At 56.0% G+C, this 13799-nt stretch overlaps 1 protein-coding gene across 1 annotated transcript in view; it reads left to right on the top strand.

The window, feature by feature from the left end:
• ASTN2 (astrotactin 2) overlaps positions 1-13799 on the top strand; it is a 360893-nt gene that overhangs the window by 201267 nt on the left and 145827 nt on the right. The window contains exons 12-13 of the mRNA XM_075439778.1: positions 4892-5058; positions 6667-6855. Of these exons, the coding sequence (XP_075295893.1) occupies positions 4892-5058; positions 6667-6855 (356 nt within the window). The remainder of the gene's footprint in view (positions 1-4891; positions 5059-6666; positions 6856-13799) is intronic.

Below are 13799 nucleotides of genomic sequence, written 5' to 3'. Positions count from 1 at the left end.
CCCTTTCTGCAGCCTCAGGCCGGCGGTGCTGGGGTTGCAGCTTGGAGGAGCCGCACTGGGCAGGGTCACGGGGCTGGGGCCTGGGTCTCGCCTCCGGACGCATCCAGACGTGGGTGTGTGGTACCCAGAGCGGCACCGGGAGCAGGGGTTCGGTGGCAGCTTCCCTGTGTGGATTTGGAGAGCTGGGGAGGAGCTGGGCTTGTCTGCACCCAGAGCATCACCTCCCACACCTCGGCGCGGGAGAAGTCTGGGCTTTTGTCTCTGACAAAAAGGCTGCTATTGTTGAGAAAACAGAACAGAATAATAAAAAGGGCAGTTTACTCTCTACAGAAACACTTTATTAAATATTCTTTTTTTTAAACTTAATAACGGAAGACTGGAGCTAAGCTAAAAAACCCTGGCAGGCAGCTCCGATGGAGAGCTGATGTCCTCTCATCTGGGGGATCCGTGTCAGTAATGAGACTTGGATTTTATTTCCATGACCCTCTCACCCGTCTCGCTGCTAATGAGCTTCGTAAACGAGAAAAGGAAAAAAAAGGGGCCTTCGCTCACTGACGTGAGCAGGGACTCATCCAGATACTTCTTGTCCTAAGACACAATCTTGTGCGGGTTTCGGCGGATGCTGGCTTGCTTTCCCTAGAAGATGGTCCTCCTCCCGCTGCGCTTGCGCTGGCGGAGCTGAGGTGGGTGGCGGTGGGCGGAGGGGCTGTGCCGGGTCCTGGTGGCAGGAGGCTGCGGTGTCACACACCGGGTGACAGCTCCGGGCACGGGCACCCCGTTCTGTTCTAAACCGCGGCCCCGTGCGTTGGCGAGGCCGGCGCTGGTGGCTTCCCGGGGCTGGCAGCAGGCACACGGCAGCGGGTCCTGCCAGCTCTGCCACGCCGTCTCACCTTGGAGATCTCATTTAAAAGGGAAAAAAGCACGCTTTTCTGAAAACCAGGTAAAAATAGCGCTTCCTTATTCAGCATATCCATTTCCCATGCATACTCAGAATCTGTTTGCTGACTGCAATGGCAAAAATCAAGACCTGGGTGCTCTGCCGGTGCGGCTGGGAGGGGACAAGCCGGAGCCCGGCTGTGCTGACAGCCAAACCCCGCCGCGCTGCCGGCCGCTCCATTCCGCCTTCGCAGAGCCATCAGCAGCAGCAGGGTCACGGTGTTGTAGCTGTGGGTCACGTTTAGCTGGCAGAATCTGTATTATCAGTGCTAATGCAGAAGAAGACAAGAAAGTAAGTTTGCTTTTCCAGTCCCGAGAGCAGTTTTCAGGGCTGGGCGTCATCCCAGAGAAACCGATTCACGGCTGCGTAGATGGGGTGGATTTGCAACGCAGTGGAAATACATTTGTATGGTAACGGCTTCTCCTGGGCTTTTCAGGGCAGACCACGAGCTGCAGTCTCCCTCTACCTCCTTTTTCCTCTCTGTAGCGTGGATTTAAGCACCAAACCCTCTTCCCAAGCCGAGATATTTTTGCTTGTCGGATCCATGGGTGAAGGAGGATGGTTTGGGATTTTGAAGCGAGTTCCCAAGCAGTGCAGGTCTAACATGGCAAACCACAAACAGCTTTTCCATTCAAATAGATGACTAAGAGTTTGTAGGATCCTTTTGCCTCGCTGGATAAATGGATCCATCCCGTATCTGGACAAGGAGTGTGCAGAGTAGGGCTGGGGGCTGCTGGGGCACCACGTCTCGCCAGCTTTCCTCCCGTCGGGGAGGGACGTGTCACCCGTGATCGCCCAGACAGAGTTATTGGCCGAGCTGCTTATTGATTTTCTAATCATTTGCCGACACAGGCCCCCATCCTGTGTCACTGCCAAGGCAGATCGCAAATTGAACTGCAGCTGAATTGATGGGGGATTGATTAAAACTCACGGTAATTATTGGTTCTCTGCCTCCCGAGCCAGACGAATCAATGTCAGCAGTAACAGATCTGGTCCTTTATGAAAGCCCAGCAAATGCAGAGCGAGTGCCAGTTTTGGGAGCCCACGCGGGAGCCCAGACCGACCCTTCAGCACAGCCCGGGGAGTCGGGAATAGCACAGGCCAGCTTTTTGCTGGGTCATTGCTGACTACTGTGGGTGAGAACGTATTTGCACCCCAATGGGCTACTTCTCCGCAGTAGGACATCCCGGTGGCAAACCTTCTGCTCCAGGGGTAGGAGCTCTGTAGTAAAGTTTTGTTGTGCCGAATAATTGCTCCATCCACCCATTCATCCCTGCAAAGCCCTCCGTGCCGGCGGCTGGCGATGCCTCTCCTGCGTCTGCCGGTTTCCTTCGCTGGCTGGCACTGATTGCAGGGCTCGCCGGTTCCCCTGGCTCGCTGTCCCTGGCACCGCTGCCCGCACCGAGCAGGGACACCTCCCGTCTTTGTGCCTTGGCTACCAAAGCTTTCTGTCCCTGGGGAGCTGCTTGCTGCAACACTACAGCTGGCTGGAGAGCCGGCTCCGTGCCGAGCCGGGGAGGGGGTGCTTTCGTTTGCAAATTTTGTGCTGAGCTATTGGCCTGCCATAATTAATGGGATGCAATAATTGGGATGCATAATTACAAACGGAAGACGTGTTTCATGGTGATTAAAAGCCAAAACTGGAGGAATATCCCAAGGGTGGCCTTGAGCAGAGTGGGGCTAAGGGAGGGAGGGTTTTGGTGACCCGCTAACCCAGTCCCAGGGTGAGAGCCATCATCTTCCTCTGCGGGCTGGGGAAGATGCTGAGCTCAGCACACGTATCGGTGCCAGGGCAAGAGTCCCAGGTGACAGCTCAGAAAAGCCATGACTGATCTCCTGGCTGTGATCCTGTAGCTCCTGCTGACTTAAGGTCCCATCCAGTTGCCTTCAGCACCCTGGAAGATCCCTCGGGAGCTCTGGAGGGGACCTGGGCAGAGTCGCATCCTCCCCCATCCCCGTCAGCGTGAGGAGAGCAGCGGAGAGGCGGATGCGGTGCGGTGGAGCGGAAGATGCTGTTCGCAGCCAGCCCTCAGTGTCCTCCAGGGAGACGTGTTTCTGGCAATTTGCACAGCTCTTGCTCTTACAGTGGGGCCGGCAGATGCGGAGGAGACCGCAGGGGAGAAGTGTTGTATCTGCGGATTCACAAACACACTTACCCTGATCCTGTTTCCCAGGCAGCTCGGCGGTGAAAAGCACAGATTGTTCTCAGTGTCCTCTCCTCCTTCGTATTTATTCTGTATATGCAGCTAGAAAGCTTCCTGCTCCCATGCCTTCTGCTGCTCCGTGCCTAGACAGGGCTGCTGCTTCCTGGGCTGCCTCTCCGGGACCCTGCCTGTGCCCTGCCTGCTCTGCAGCGATGGGCAGCGTCTGGTTCCAGAGCCCTTTGCTGCCAGCATCCTTTGGCTAGGAAAGCCTTGTGCCTCTCAGCCCTCCCTTACCTCCCCTTCCCACCTCATCCAGTGTCTTCAAGGAAGGTGCTGAGGCTTGCAAGGTCCACCCGAGCTGCAGAGCTGAGGGTGAGGTGTCCGAGGGACGTCGGGCACGGGGATGCCCGAGGCGTCGCGGTTGCTGCAGCTGGGGCAGAAGCAGCTTTGAAGCTGCTGCCATAGGGAAGTGGCACAGGATTTCTAGGAGGTGGAGAGGCACTTCTCATCGCTCGGATGGGGTTGGCCAGGACTCCCTAAAGCATCTTTCTGGTGTCCCATGTGGACAGTTTGCTTCTGGAGTAGCCAAGAGTGAGCAAGGCTCAGCAGCCCATCTCCTGTTGGGACCCCGTCTGTGAGAGCGAGCGCAGGGTCCAGGGTCTCCTGAACTTTTATTAATATGTACAGCATTTTGCTCACACAGAAAACTGATTTTCTTTTTTAAGCACAAAGTATAGTGGTTTTATAACCTTTCTTCTGCCTGACAGAGGCCATTTATATCCTGCCTTCATCAGTACCTGTACAAGCTCCAGTCTAACTCATCTTCAAGAAATTCCATAATGCATTTTTAATTGCGAGCTGCTCCTAGGCAAGATTTATTTATTTTTTCAAGGACTGGCTTTTTTGTTGTTGTTTGTGTGCATGCGTGTTTGGCGAAAAGGGATAAATAACGCCAGTGGAACAGAAGAGTGCTTTAATCTGGGTGACAATGTATTGATGGCATTTGCCGCCTGCTGGCTTTTATCTTCGGGGACAAGGAAAGCCAGCTGGGGAACTCAAATTAAAACCCAGAGCCAGATCCCCAGCTTGTGTGAATCAGCATGGCTCCCTCAGCTGCAGAAGAGCATTCTGCTGAGCCTGGGCTGCCATCCTGTCCTTCCCCAGTCCTGCCTCCACCACGGGCCAGTCCTGCCTGCGGCTGCCTCTTCCATCCAGGAGACAGTGCCAAGGCCGTGTTGGCTGGCCTGCCTGCTCTGGGTTGAGATGGTTTTCTAGTTTGAGATGGTTTTCTGGTTTGAGATGGTTTTCAGCATTGCTGCCAAGCATTGAGATGGCTTTCTGGGTTGGTCCTGAGATGTTTTTTCTGAGTCGCACCAGACTTCTCTGCATCCCAGAGGAGCAGGCAGCAAACACAGAAGGTTCCTCCAGCATGTTACAGACCAGGTCATCATTCTTCACCCCACACTGGCTTGAGGCTTCAGCTCTGTGTAATTTTGCTGCCTTGAGGATTTCGCCCTCCATCGGAGGGAGGATGCGGAGCCTGGCTTTCACAGCAGACCAGGTTCTTGCCCTGTGGTCCTCACCCCTTCCCCAAAGGCTGTGCGAGGTGGTGCAGGGCCCTTGGGGCTGCCCCGTCCGTCGCTCGGGATGAACTCACCTCCTTTAGATGTAGGCGGAGTTCAGCAGTACAGCACACAAATCCCTCTGGCTCGTGGGTGGGCTATGCCCTCAGAGGGCACCCACCAAACTGTGGCCTCAGGGTGGGTGGGGACCCACGGGTGACCTTACCACGTCCCCTCTCTCGCTGCAGTGCCCCGAGGACCTCCGACCCATGAAGGATGGCACCGGTTGCTACGACTACTCCAAAGGGATCGACTGCTCGGATGGCTTCAACGGCGGCTGCGAGCAGCTCTGTCTCCAGCAGACCCTCCCTCTGCCCCACGACCCCTTGTCCAGCACCATCTTCATGTTCTGCGGGTGAGTCCCCTCCAACGCTCCTGCATCTCCCACTCGTGGCTGAATGACCCGTGCCCTTTCCTTCCCTGCCAGCCCTCCTCTGCCACCCATCCCCGAACCGGGGTGCCAGTGAGGGAGCTGGGTGCCCAAGGAAAAACACCATTTATGGAGCCGACTTCCAGCAGGGAATGGAGGCACCTGGTTTGCCTGCGGGCAAAAGCATACGGGAGCGCGAGGAGCGGTGTGAGCACATGCACCTTCCTCCTCTCCCCCACTCTGTGACGGTACGCTTTGATCTGTGACTCACCGCGAAGGGACCCAAAAATCGTACATCGCATGTTGGAGGGGGAAAGCGGAGGATTTGTTTAAAAAATACTACTTTTTTTATTTCTCCCCTGTGCCTCTCTTAAAATAGAGTTTCATCCCTGATTTTGGCCGGGATCCTATAATCCTACACAGTTTAGCATTTTCTCTCCGGAAGATCTCCCCGGCTGCAGCACGTTCTAAAAGGAGCGCAGTGTTTGTCTGGCTTTGCGCTGCGCAGCTGCGGCCAGCCAGCCGTCACCCGGCCCCGGGGCTCTGCGCGTCGGGTCCCTCGGCTGGGCCACGCTCTGGGGCGCACGCAGGAACCTGCTCCGCGTCCCTGTGGGAAGGGTTAGGGCGAAGGAGGGCAAAAGGAGCCCTTTTGGGAAGGAGATGCCCACAAATTCCTGACAGTAACTCCGAGGAGCATCCATCGAGTGCCGATGCTGCAGGTGCAGCAGAGACCTCATGCAGCCCTGGCCACTGGCTGCTCCCTGGGGAAGAGAAGCCCAGGGAGCTCTGCCCATCTCAGCATCTCTCTTTTTTTATTCCTTTTTGCTGGTTTGTTTTTTCCCACCACCAGCACCTTCTTTTTTTGTTATTGTTTAGCAGCACAGAGTGGCTGAGTCACTGAGAGAGAGCACGTTGCCTGCGCCATGCCTGCAGAAGGGGTCAGGAGTCTATGCAGGCACCAGCAGCCTTTGTGGGGAGGCTCTAGAAAACCTTGGGACATTGCGTGGTCTCCATGTGCGCCCACACAGAGGGTCTGCATTTCAGTCTTCCAGAGACTGTTTCTCCCCCTTTTTTTTTTTTCTCAGAATCTCTTTTCAAGGCAGAGCTGCGCTTCGGGAACAGGCATGGAAAAGTGCGACAGACGGGTGGGAGTTTCGCTTGCAGCAGTAAAACGCGGTAGAGGAACGGGAGAGGGGAACAAGCCTGGATGGAGGTGGGATTGATGTCAGCAGAGCACTGTGGCTACGGGGAGGAAGGGGCAGGCAGGGAATGGAGGTTTCCTTGTCAGCTGGGAGCCACAATGCTGGCAAAAAGGCCGGAGGAAGAAGAGGAGGAGGGGATGCAGGGTGAGCACATGTGCAAAAGATGCCGCTGATGTTTCCAGTGCCTGTAGTTAAATCCCATCCCTGCTGCCTGCCTCTGTTTCCCTTCGTGCCTGTTGGAGACGAGCACGTGCATCGTACCCACAGGGTGCTTTGGAGTGGGACCAAAGAGCAAAGGAGCAGCCATGCTGGAGCTGCGTCCTTGCAGGAGGGCACTGCTGGGTGGAAAAAAGGGCAGGAGCCTGTCTCACATCCTTGTGGTTCTCCGCAGGTGCGTGGAGGAGTACAAGCTGGCCCCTGACGGGAAGTCCTGCCTGATGCTGTCTGACATCTGTGAGGGCCCCAAGTGCCTCAAGTCGGACGCCAAGTTCAACGACACGCTCTTCGGAGAGATGCTGCACGGCTATAACAACAGGAGCCAGCACGTCAACCAAGGGCAGGTGTTCCAGATGACTTTCAGGTATGGCCCGGTTCTGCTCCTGGTTTTGGGAACATCGGGATGGTGAGGCGGGACCGAGGTATGTTGGTACAGAGCCAACGTCTCTGACACGTTCACTAGGAGAGGAGAGCAAGAGGACAGCAAGCGTCCATGGTTTGCCTGCTTGCTCATCCTTCCTGCAGCTAGCAGCGTAGTGTCCTCCTGGGCCAGTGTGTCTCATCAGTGAGTGTTTAATTGCCTTCAAGGGCTTTTCTCAGTAGTGCTGCTTTGTCTCTTTTTGAACACTGATGTTCTTCATCTCCGTGATTCCCTGCGACAATGAGTTCCGCCGTTTGATTGCGCGTGGTATGAAAGGGCATTTCCTTTGGCGTGTTTTCAACCTGGGTGAGCTGGTTTTACTCAGTGCCCCCAGTTACAGTACTGGGAGGAGCCGTGGGTGTAGCATGATAAGAAAGATTGTAAATAGGCTGAAGGTTGATCCCCTGCCGGGGTGCAAGGAGCGGATGGCAGGGGCTGTTTGTGAGCTGCATCCCGAGTACGTCGGGAGTACCGAGGGTCAGAGGCGCGTGGGGAGAGCAGGATCCGAGCTGCCCGGGTCTTCACCTTGCAGCGCTCACGGAGGAGGGCTTGCTGGTAGCTGTTGAATTCAGGGCTGGAAAATGAGTTGATTTATTAATTTTTTGTCAGTTCTCCTGAATGCAGCCGCATTTTGATCGAGTTTAAACCAAGCTGGGACTATGAGTTTCAAAGCAGCAGCAGCACTGATCACGATCAGGAGAGGATCCAGCCCCCATCCCACCCAGATTCTCCCTTGCCCAGCGCCTGCCAGGGCACTGAGGGTTTCTTTGCTCTTAAGGCACTGAGACCTCATCACTGCCTCCAATTTTAGCTGGAGTTGTGGGTGCTCGTCACTGCGGCCCACGGTGTTTGTCTGGGCTTTTTCCCCAGCAGAGTGCAAAGCCTTCCTAGCTACGAATTCACGCTGAACTCTGGCCTTTTGCTGTCTTGATGGCTGATGAATTACGAGCTCCACCAGCACAAAGGCACTCGGAAAGCCGCAGCCAGCGGAGTGCTTGGAGCCAGCAGAGCCGCAGTGCCGCGGGCAGTGATGCACTTCACTCGCAAGAGAGAGGCAGCGATATACTTTATTGGTAGAAGACAGTGAGTTAGCAAAGTTCAATGGTGAATGCAACAATGGTTTAGCAAGATTCGATGTCAAGGTACACAGGATTATTTACTGCACAGAGGACAGGGTTGGACAAAATGGTCAGAGACCCTCCTGTTGAGTCATGAGGTTTGGAATGGACCCCCTTGCTTTTTAACGGCCTGCTCAGAGAGGAGTCAAGGTGCGGCTGGACCCAGTCTTAGCCCCAGACTTGATCAAGAGTTTGTGTCTCAAGGATCATATATGCACAATCAATCCTTTATATCACTTAGCTGAGATTTTCAAAGTTTCAGCACACTTGTTCCCACTTCAGTTACTGAGTATCTGACGCGATAAGGGTTCTGTCAACCTGGAGGACTACCCTTGAGGGACGTCCCTGCTCAAGGGGAGATCCTGGCATGCAGCCCTCTGCCATGCAGGAGAGCTCAGCGGGCTCTGGGGCCGCTCACTGTTAAGGGGGTAAGATGACTGACTCACAGTTGCAGACTGATGGCAGATGTTGGTTTCTTCCAAATTTGGCTTGAGTCGGATGTTGTTCAGCACCGTGGTTAGGTGGGCGCAGTGCCATAAATTAGCCCTTGGCTATGGTGTTGTTATCTGTCTCTCCCAAACCTACCTTGACCAGATGCATCTATCATGACTGCAGCTGGTGGTTATCGCTTGGGCAGGGTCCGGTCGGGGTGCGGGGGGAAGCACACCGGCACACGCAGCCTTTGCTGGAGGTGAGAGTCGACAGTGCATGAAGGCGATTTTCCTCGTGGGCTCCTCTCTGCGTTCTCCCCCTCCCACGTTACAAGCATCAGTGGGTGTGTAAGAGCAGAGCCAGGGCTGCGGAGCTGTGATGTTCTATGAGCTGGCATGTTGAGCAGGTCTGGGGGCTTCGAAAACTCCCCAAGCCCATCTCCTGGAATTGCCAGACCCAACGGGCTCCACCCGGATGAGGTCGAGCCCTGGCTTGTGCTGTCAGTCCCTAAGCACCAAACCTCCTCTTGCAGAGGCTTGTATTTTCTCTCTGGCTCGTCCGTAGCCTGCCCTTTGCTTGCACTGCAAAGCGGGAGGGTTGAAAAACCATCCTTCCCCTGCCTCAGCCAGGGCTGGGGTGCAAGGGCTGCTTTGTCACTGCTGGGAAGCAAACACAGCCCCTGTCCTCCTAAATTCCTCCTAAACTCCAGCTGGAAAGCAAGCAAAGTTGTGTGTGGGTCTGGTTTATCCTGGGAAATGTGGCTTCTCCACGTCACGCCATCTGAGGTCATCCTGGGACGGTGGGGTTGGGCAGTCCCAGGCTGGACCGGGAGCGGTTCCTGCCGGAGCTGCCCTCGGCCTCTTTGCTCTCGGCATAAAGCACCTGTGATGGTGGGATTGTATCTTCCAGGGGTCCGAGCCCCAAGCACTCCCTGGGGCTCATGGCTGACAGGTTTTCGGGTTAAAAAAACAAAGGGCTGTTGGTGATCGGTCCTCCTTCCCACGGCTGGCACCGCTCCTGCCACGCTGCCTGCGTGATGGCCGTGGGGGAAGCTTTACCCGGCCAGGGTCTGGCAGCCGGAGCCAGGTCCTCTGCACAGCCTCACCGTGACAAACAGGGCTTTCAGTGCCCGGCGTCGGCTTGGAGACCAGCCCTGGGTCTAAGAGCCGTGAGGAGCAGGCAGAAGCCGGTCTGAGACGAGAGCGACCTGCGAAGCGTGCCCGCACGTTGCAGGCTGTAGCGTGCGGTCAGCTGGCTCGGCAGAGCTCGGGGCCTGGCAGGAGGCAGCCCGCCTCGCTCCAGCAGCGCTGTCGGCAGCCTGGAAGGTGGGCACGGCCGCCCTTTCCCATCGGAGCGTGGCTCGGGCAGCGATGAGCAGGGCTCGCTTCCCTGCGCGCAGCGTCCTTGCCCGCGGCCAGGCTGCCCTTGTGTCGGAGGGTTACGCCGCAGGAGCACCATTACATCATCTCCTAACAAGGGAAGAGATGGAGGTTAATGGAGAAGAAATTATTAACTAAAAGATGTAATTTGCCTCTGATTTTCATAGATATTCAAGAACCTCTCTGAGCATTAAGACACCAGCTGTTAGAGAAGCCCTTAATTTGGTGTATTTGAAACATAGCAGGAAGCTGCCTAATACCGGGGATTAAAAGCCTGTTTCTGCAAAGTAGGAGCAAGAACCTGCTATCAGAACAAGGGGCTGAGTATTTTAGAGGGATTTATAACTGCTGGGATCCTTTAGCTATGCAGATGTGACAGTCCTTTGAATGGTGTCTGCTTCCCATGTTGCCACATCTTCAGTGTCTTTAATAAATAGGATATTCTCAATCCGCCAGGCATGTCAGCGTGGTGTTGGGAGGAAGCCTTTGTGCTGGGAAAAGCTGTCTTGCACGCCCTGGCCTGGGCAACACCTATCAGTTACAGCCGCATTTCCATCCCGTTGGGGCTGGGGTGGTCCCTTTGCCACCCGACGGGCTGCAGTGCTGCTGTGAGGCTCTGCCCTGCCGATGGCTGCGGGGTCGGCACGGCACCCGTGTGGAGCTGGTGTAGCACCGGTGGCCTTACTGTGTCTGGGCAGCTCGAAAGTACGGGGATGCGCAGTGGGTAGCTTTATGGTGCGGAGTAAGGATGGTGTTAGATGTGAGCACGCGGCACAGCAGGCTGGTAATGAAAACAGGAGAGCTGCACAGCTTGGAGGTTCCAGACTAGAGATCCGCCTGCAGTTGTAGTCGGTGCTGCTTCAGATTTCAATTTTTCCCCTTTAACTCACATCATTTTATCCAAGGGAACCAGGCAGCACCCAAACGCTTCGGTGGGATGACTGAGGAGACGGTAACACCTGAGGGAAGGATGGAGGAAGCCAACATTGGCTGCTGCGACCAATGTGGCTGCAGCAGGGATGGGCAGCAGCCGGAACAGCTCGCACTGTGTGCACTGTGCGTGCTCTGTAGGTACGCCAGCACTGGCACAGCACCTCGCTGTGGTGCACAGAGCCTGTCCCTGCTCGCGCATCGCTTCGTGCTGGTGCCAAGGACCCCTTCCCCATCCATCAGCGACAGTGACCTTCGAGCAGCCTTCCAGGACCTGAAGGTGCCTGCAGGAAGGATGGAGAGGGGCTTTTCACAAGGGTGTGTAGTGATAGGACAAGGGGGAATGGCTGCAAACTAAATGGGGGCAGATTTAGATTAGATATTAGGAAGAAATTATTCACCACAAGGGTGGTGAGGCCCTGGCACAGGTTGGTCAGAGAAGCTGTGGCTGCCCCCTCCCTGGCAGGGTTCAAGGCCAGGTTGGACGGAGCTCTGAGCAACCTGGGCTGGTGGAAGATGGGGTTGGAACCAGATGATCTTTAAAGGTCCCTTCCAACCCAAACCATTCTATGATTCTATGACTTGAGCACAGCAGCATCCCTGCAGCTCAGCTCAAGCCGTCAGGAGTTAGGAGCTCTGCAGACAGCTTTTTCTGTACTGATTTAATAACTGCTAATTATCGCTGTGGTGGTTGGGGTGCTTCACTGACCTGTTGGACAAGTCAGCGTCGAGGTTCCTTCTCGGGGGAGGGTGCCACGTCATGGCTCCTGCTGCTGTTTTATTGCAAGGATTTCAATCAAAGCGCTCCTCCGGTGATCCTTCTCCAGCGCAGTCCCTCGCGGGCGCTGTGGCGGGGGGCATAGGAGGGGTCCTGCATCACACACCAGAAACCCCCCTCACTCCTTCCACCGCTGAGCCGAAAGCATGTTCAGAGCTGCCGCCTTCTGGGCATCCCTCTCTTTTTTTTTTTTTTTTTTTGAAAAAGATTCTTTTTGGTGAAATTCTGTGCAGTGTTAATAAGTCGATGGGATTGGAGCTGATCTATTCCAGTCACACCTCTCAGTCGAGCCGGGAGGCTCAGCGGTGGATCCAGCTTGCTAAAGACTAGATTAGAGCGATTTTCCCCCCCGTTGCCTCGTGGTGGGGCAGAGCCCGAACTCCACGCCGTCCCCAGACCACTGGGGGATTATTTTCCGAATGGGTTGTTTGTTCATTCCTGATCTGTTTTGTGCGGTCTCTTTGCCACGAGGGAACAGAGATTTTTGTTTAAGGGCTGTTTTGCAGTTTCAGACTGTTGCTTTTATGCCATTAATATGGAGAAAACCCTAATTGCTACCCGTGGAGCCAGCTTTACTCGCTGGATTATTACGGCAAACGGGATGCGAGAGCAACACGCAGCAGAGCGCTCCCCGGGGAGCAGCCATCTGCCCGAACCGGGGTCCCTTCCCATCCCTGCCTCCGGCTCTGCCCGTCATCCTGGCTCGTGCTCCTGCTTGGCACAGCCCCGAGACACGGGGAGCACCTCGCTCACCCGCGCAGCCCCGCTTTGATCCCCCCAGCAGGGATGCAGCGAGTCCAGGGGGTTTCTGGGTGTTGGGGGCAGATGAGCAGCCAAAACAGTCTGGTGGCTGGAGGAGGGGAGAGGATTTATGTCAGCACTCCCTCGTGGCAAAAAACCTGCCGAGCACCGAGAGTTTGCCCCTCTCCGTAGCGATGGAGGATGACTGCGGAGGGTGCAGGGCCGAGCACCTTCCCGCAGATTGGAAGCACCCTGCCCTCTGCGAATGGGTCCTTGTAGGATGCTGTGCCTCGTATCCCCACCTGCAAAACGGGGCTGCTGCTTCTTTACAGCCTGGGGAAGGGCTGGGTTGGATCGGAGGTGGTGCTGAGCACCAAGGATGCTGGGGTGCTGTGGGGAGGGACGGGCGCCCGCTCGCCCCGAGCGCTGCCAGCCCGGCAGCCGGCTCTGCCTCCGCACAGCCACGCTTGCGCTGTCAGGCGGCGCGCCGGGTCGCTGAGCCGATGCGAGGAATTGTCATAATATTGATGGGGAGTTTGGCAAGTTAATTTTAAATCTGTCATTCCTTCCCCTCGCTGCTTCTCAGCCCTTAATAAACCGGCGCGGCGACGGCGGGGTGTGCTGACAGCTCGGCACCGTCCCTGCCGGGGGGCTGCTTTGGAAGCATCCCCCCCCCCCGTCGCTCCCCCTGCCCCGGGGATGGACTCGTGCCTGCTGCACCCAGCGTCTCCCCTGGCCGTGGGTGCTGCCGGGGCCAGGATGGGTGCTCAAACCCCTCACGTTGGGGTACGGGAGGCTGGGGGACGGGGGGGCTCTGCTGGTGCTGCCCAGCTTGGAGCTCATGGGTCAGCCCCTGTGAGGATGTCCTGCCCTGCGGCACTGCAAATAGAACACCCGTAACTACTTAAATTAATGCTATTGATTTTTTCATATTTTTTCCCTCTCTTTTAAACCTCCCAGCACAGAAGTTATAATTGTGCTGTTTATTATTCCTGTGCTGGCGAGCTCGGCGCCAGCCGGCACCCCGACGCCTTGTTTACCTATTACCCTTCAGGCCGGGATAACGGATGGGTCTCTTTTCCGGTGGCTGCCTTCCATTTCATTCCTCCTTTTATTATTTGTTGCTGCAATTCTATTACCTGTTCACAACTCTGAAGCCTAGACATACAAGTTGGAAGCAATGATGACTTCCCAAGCCAGGCTAATGCCGCAGGCCTCGGTCCTCAGGAGCAGGTAAGGGGGTCGTTAGCGGTTTAGCAGCTCTGATGAGCTGTCATGTGGGATGTGATGCTCCTCTCTCTGCCCCGTTCCCCGTACACGCCGTGTGACACCGCTGCCTGCTCCCGGCCGGGGATGCTGCCTGCAGAGCGGGGATGATCTGGTACCCGCTTGCGGCCATGCCACGCGCAATGGCTGTGCAGCCCCCAAAGGGCCCCCGTCTGCGCTGGTTTTCCTCGATCCCCCAAGGGCCCCCCAAAAACGGAGTCATTTCTCCTCAATCCTGGTTTT

This window comes from Opisthocomus hoazin, chromosome 19, assembly GCF_030867145.1.
Source record: "Opisthocomus hoazin isolate bOpiHoa1 chromosome 19, bOpiHoa1.hap1, whole genome shotgun sequence".
NCBI classification, from domain to species: Eukaryota; Metazoa; Chordata; class Aves; order Opisthocomiformes; family Opisthocomidae; genus Opisthocomus; species Opisthocomus hoazin.
The sequence above is the reverse complement of the archived record's forward strand: the minus strand, read 5'-3'. Positions and strand labels throughout refer to the sequence as shown.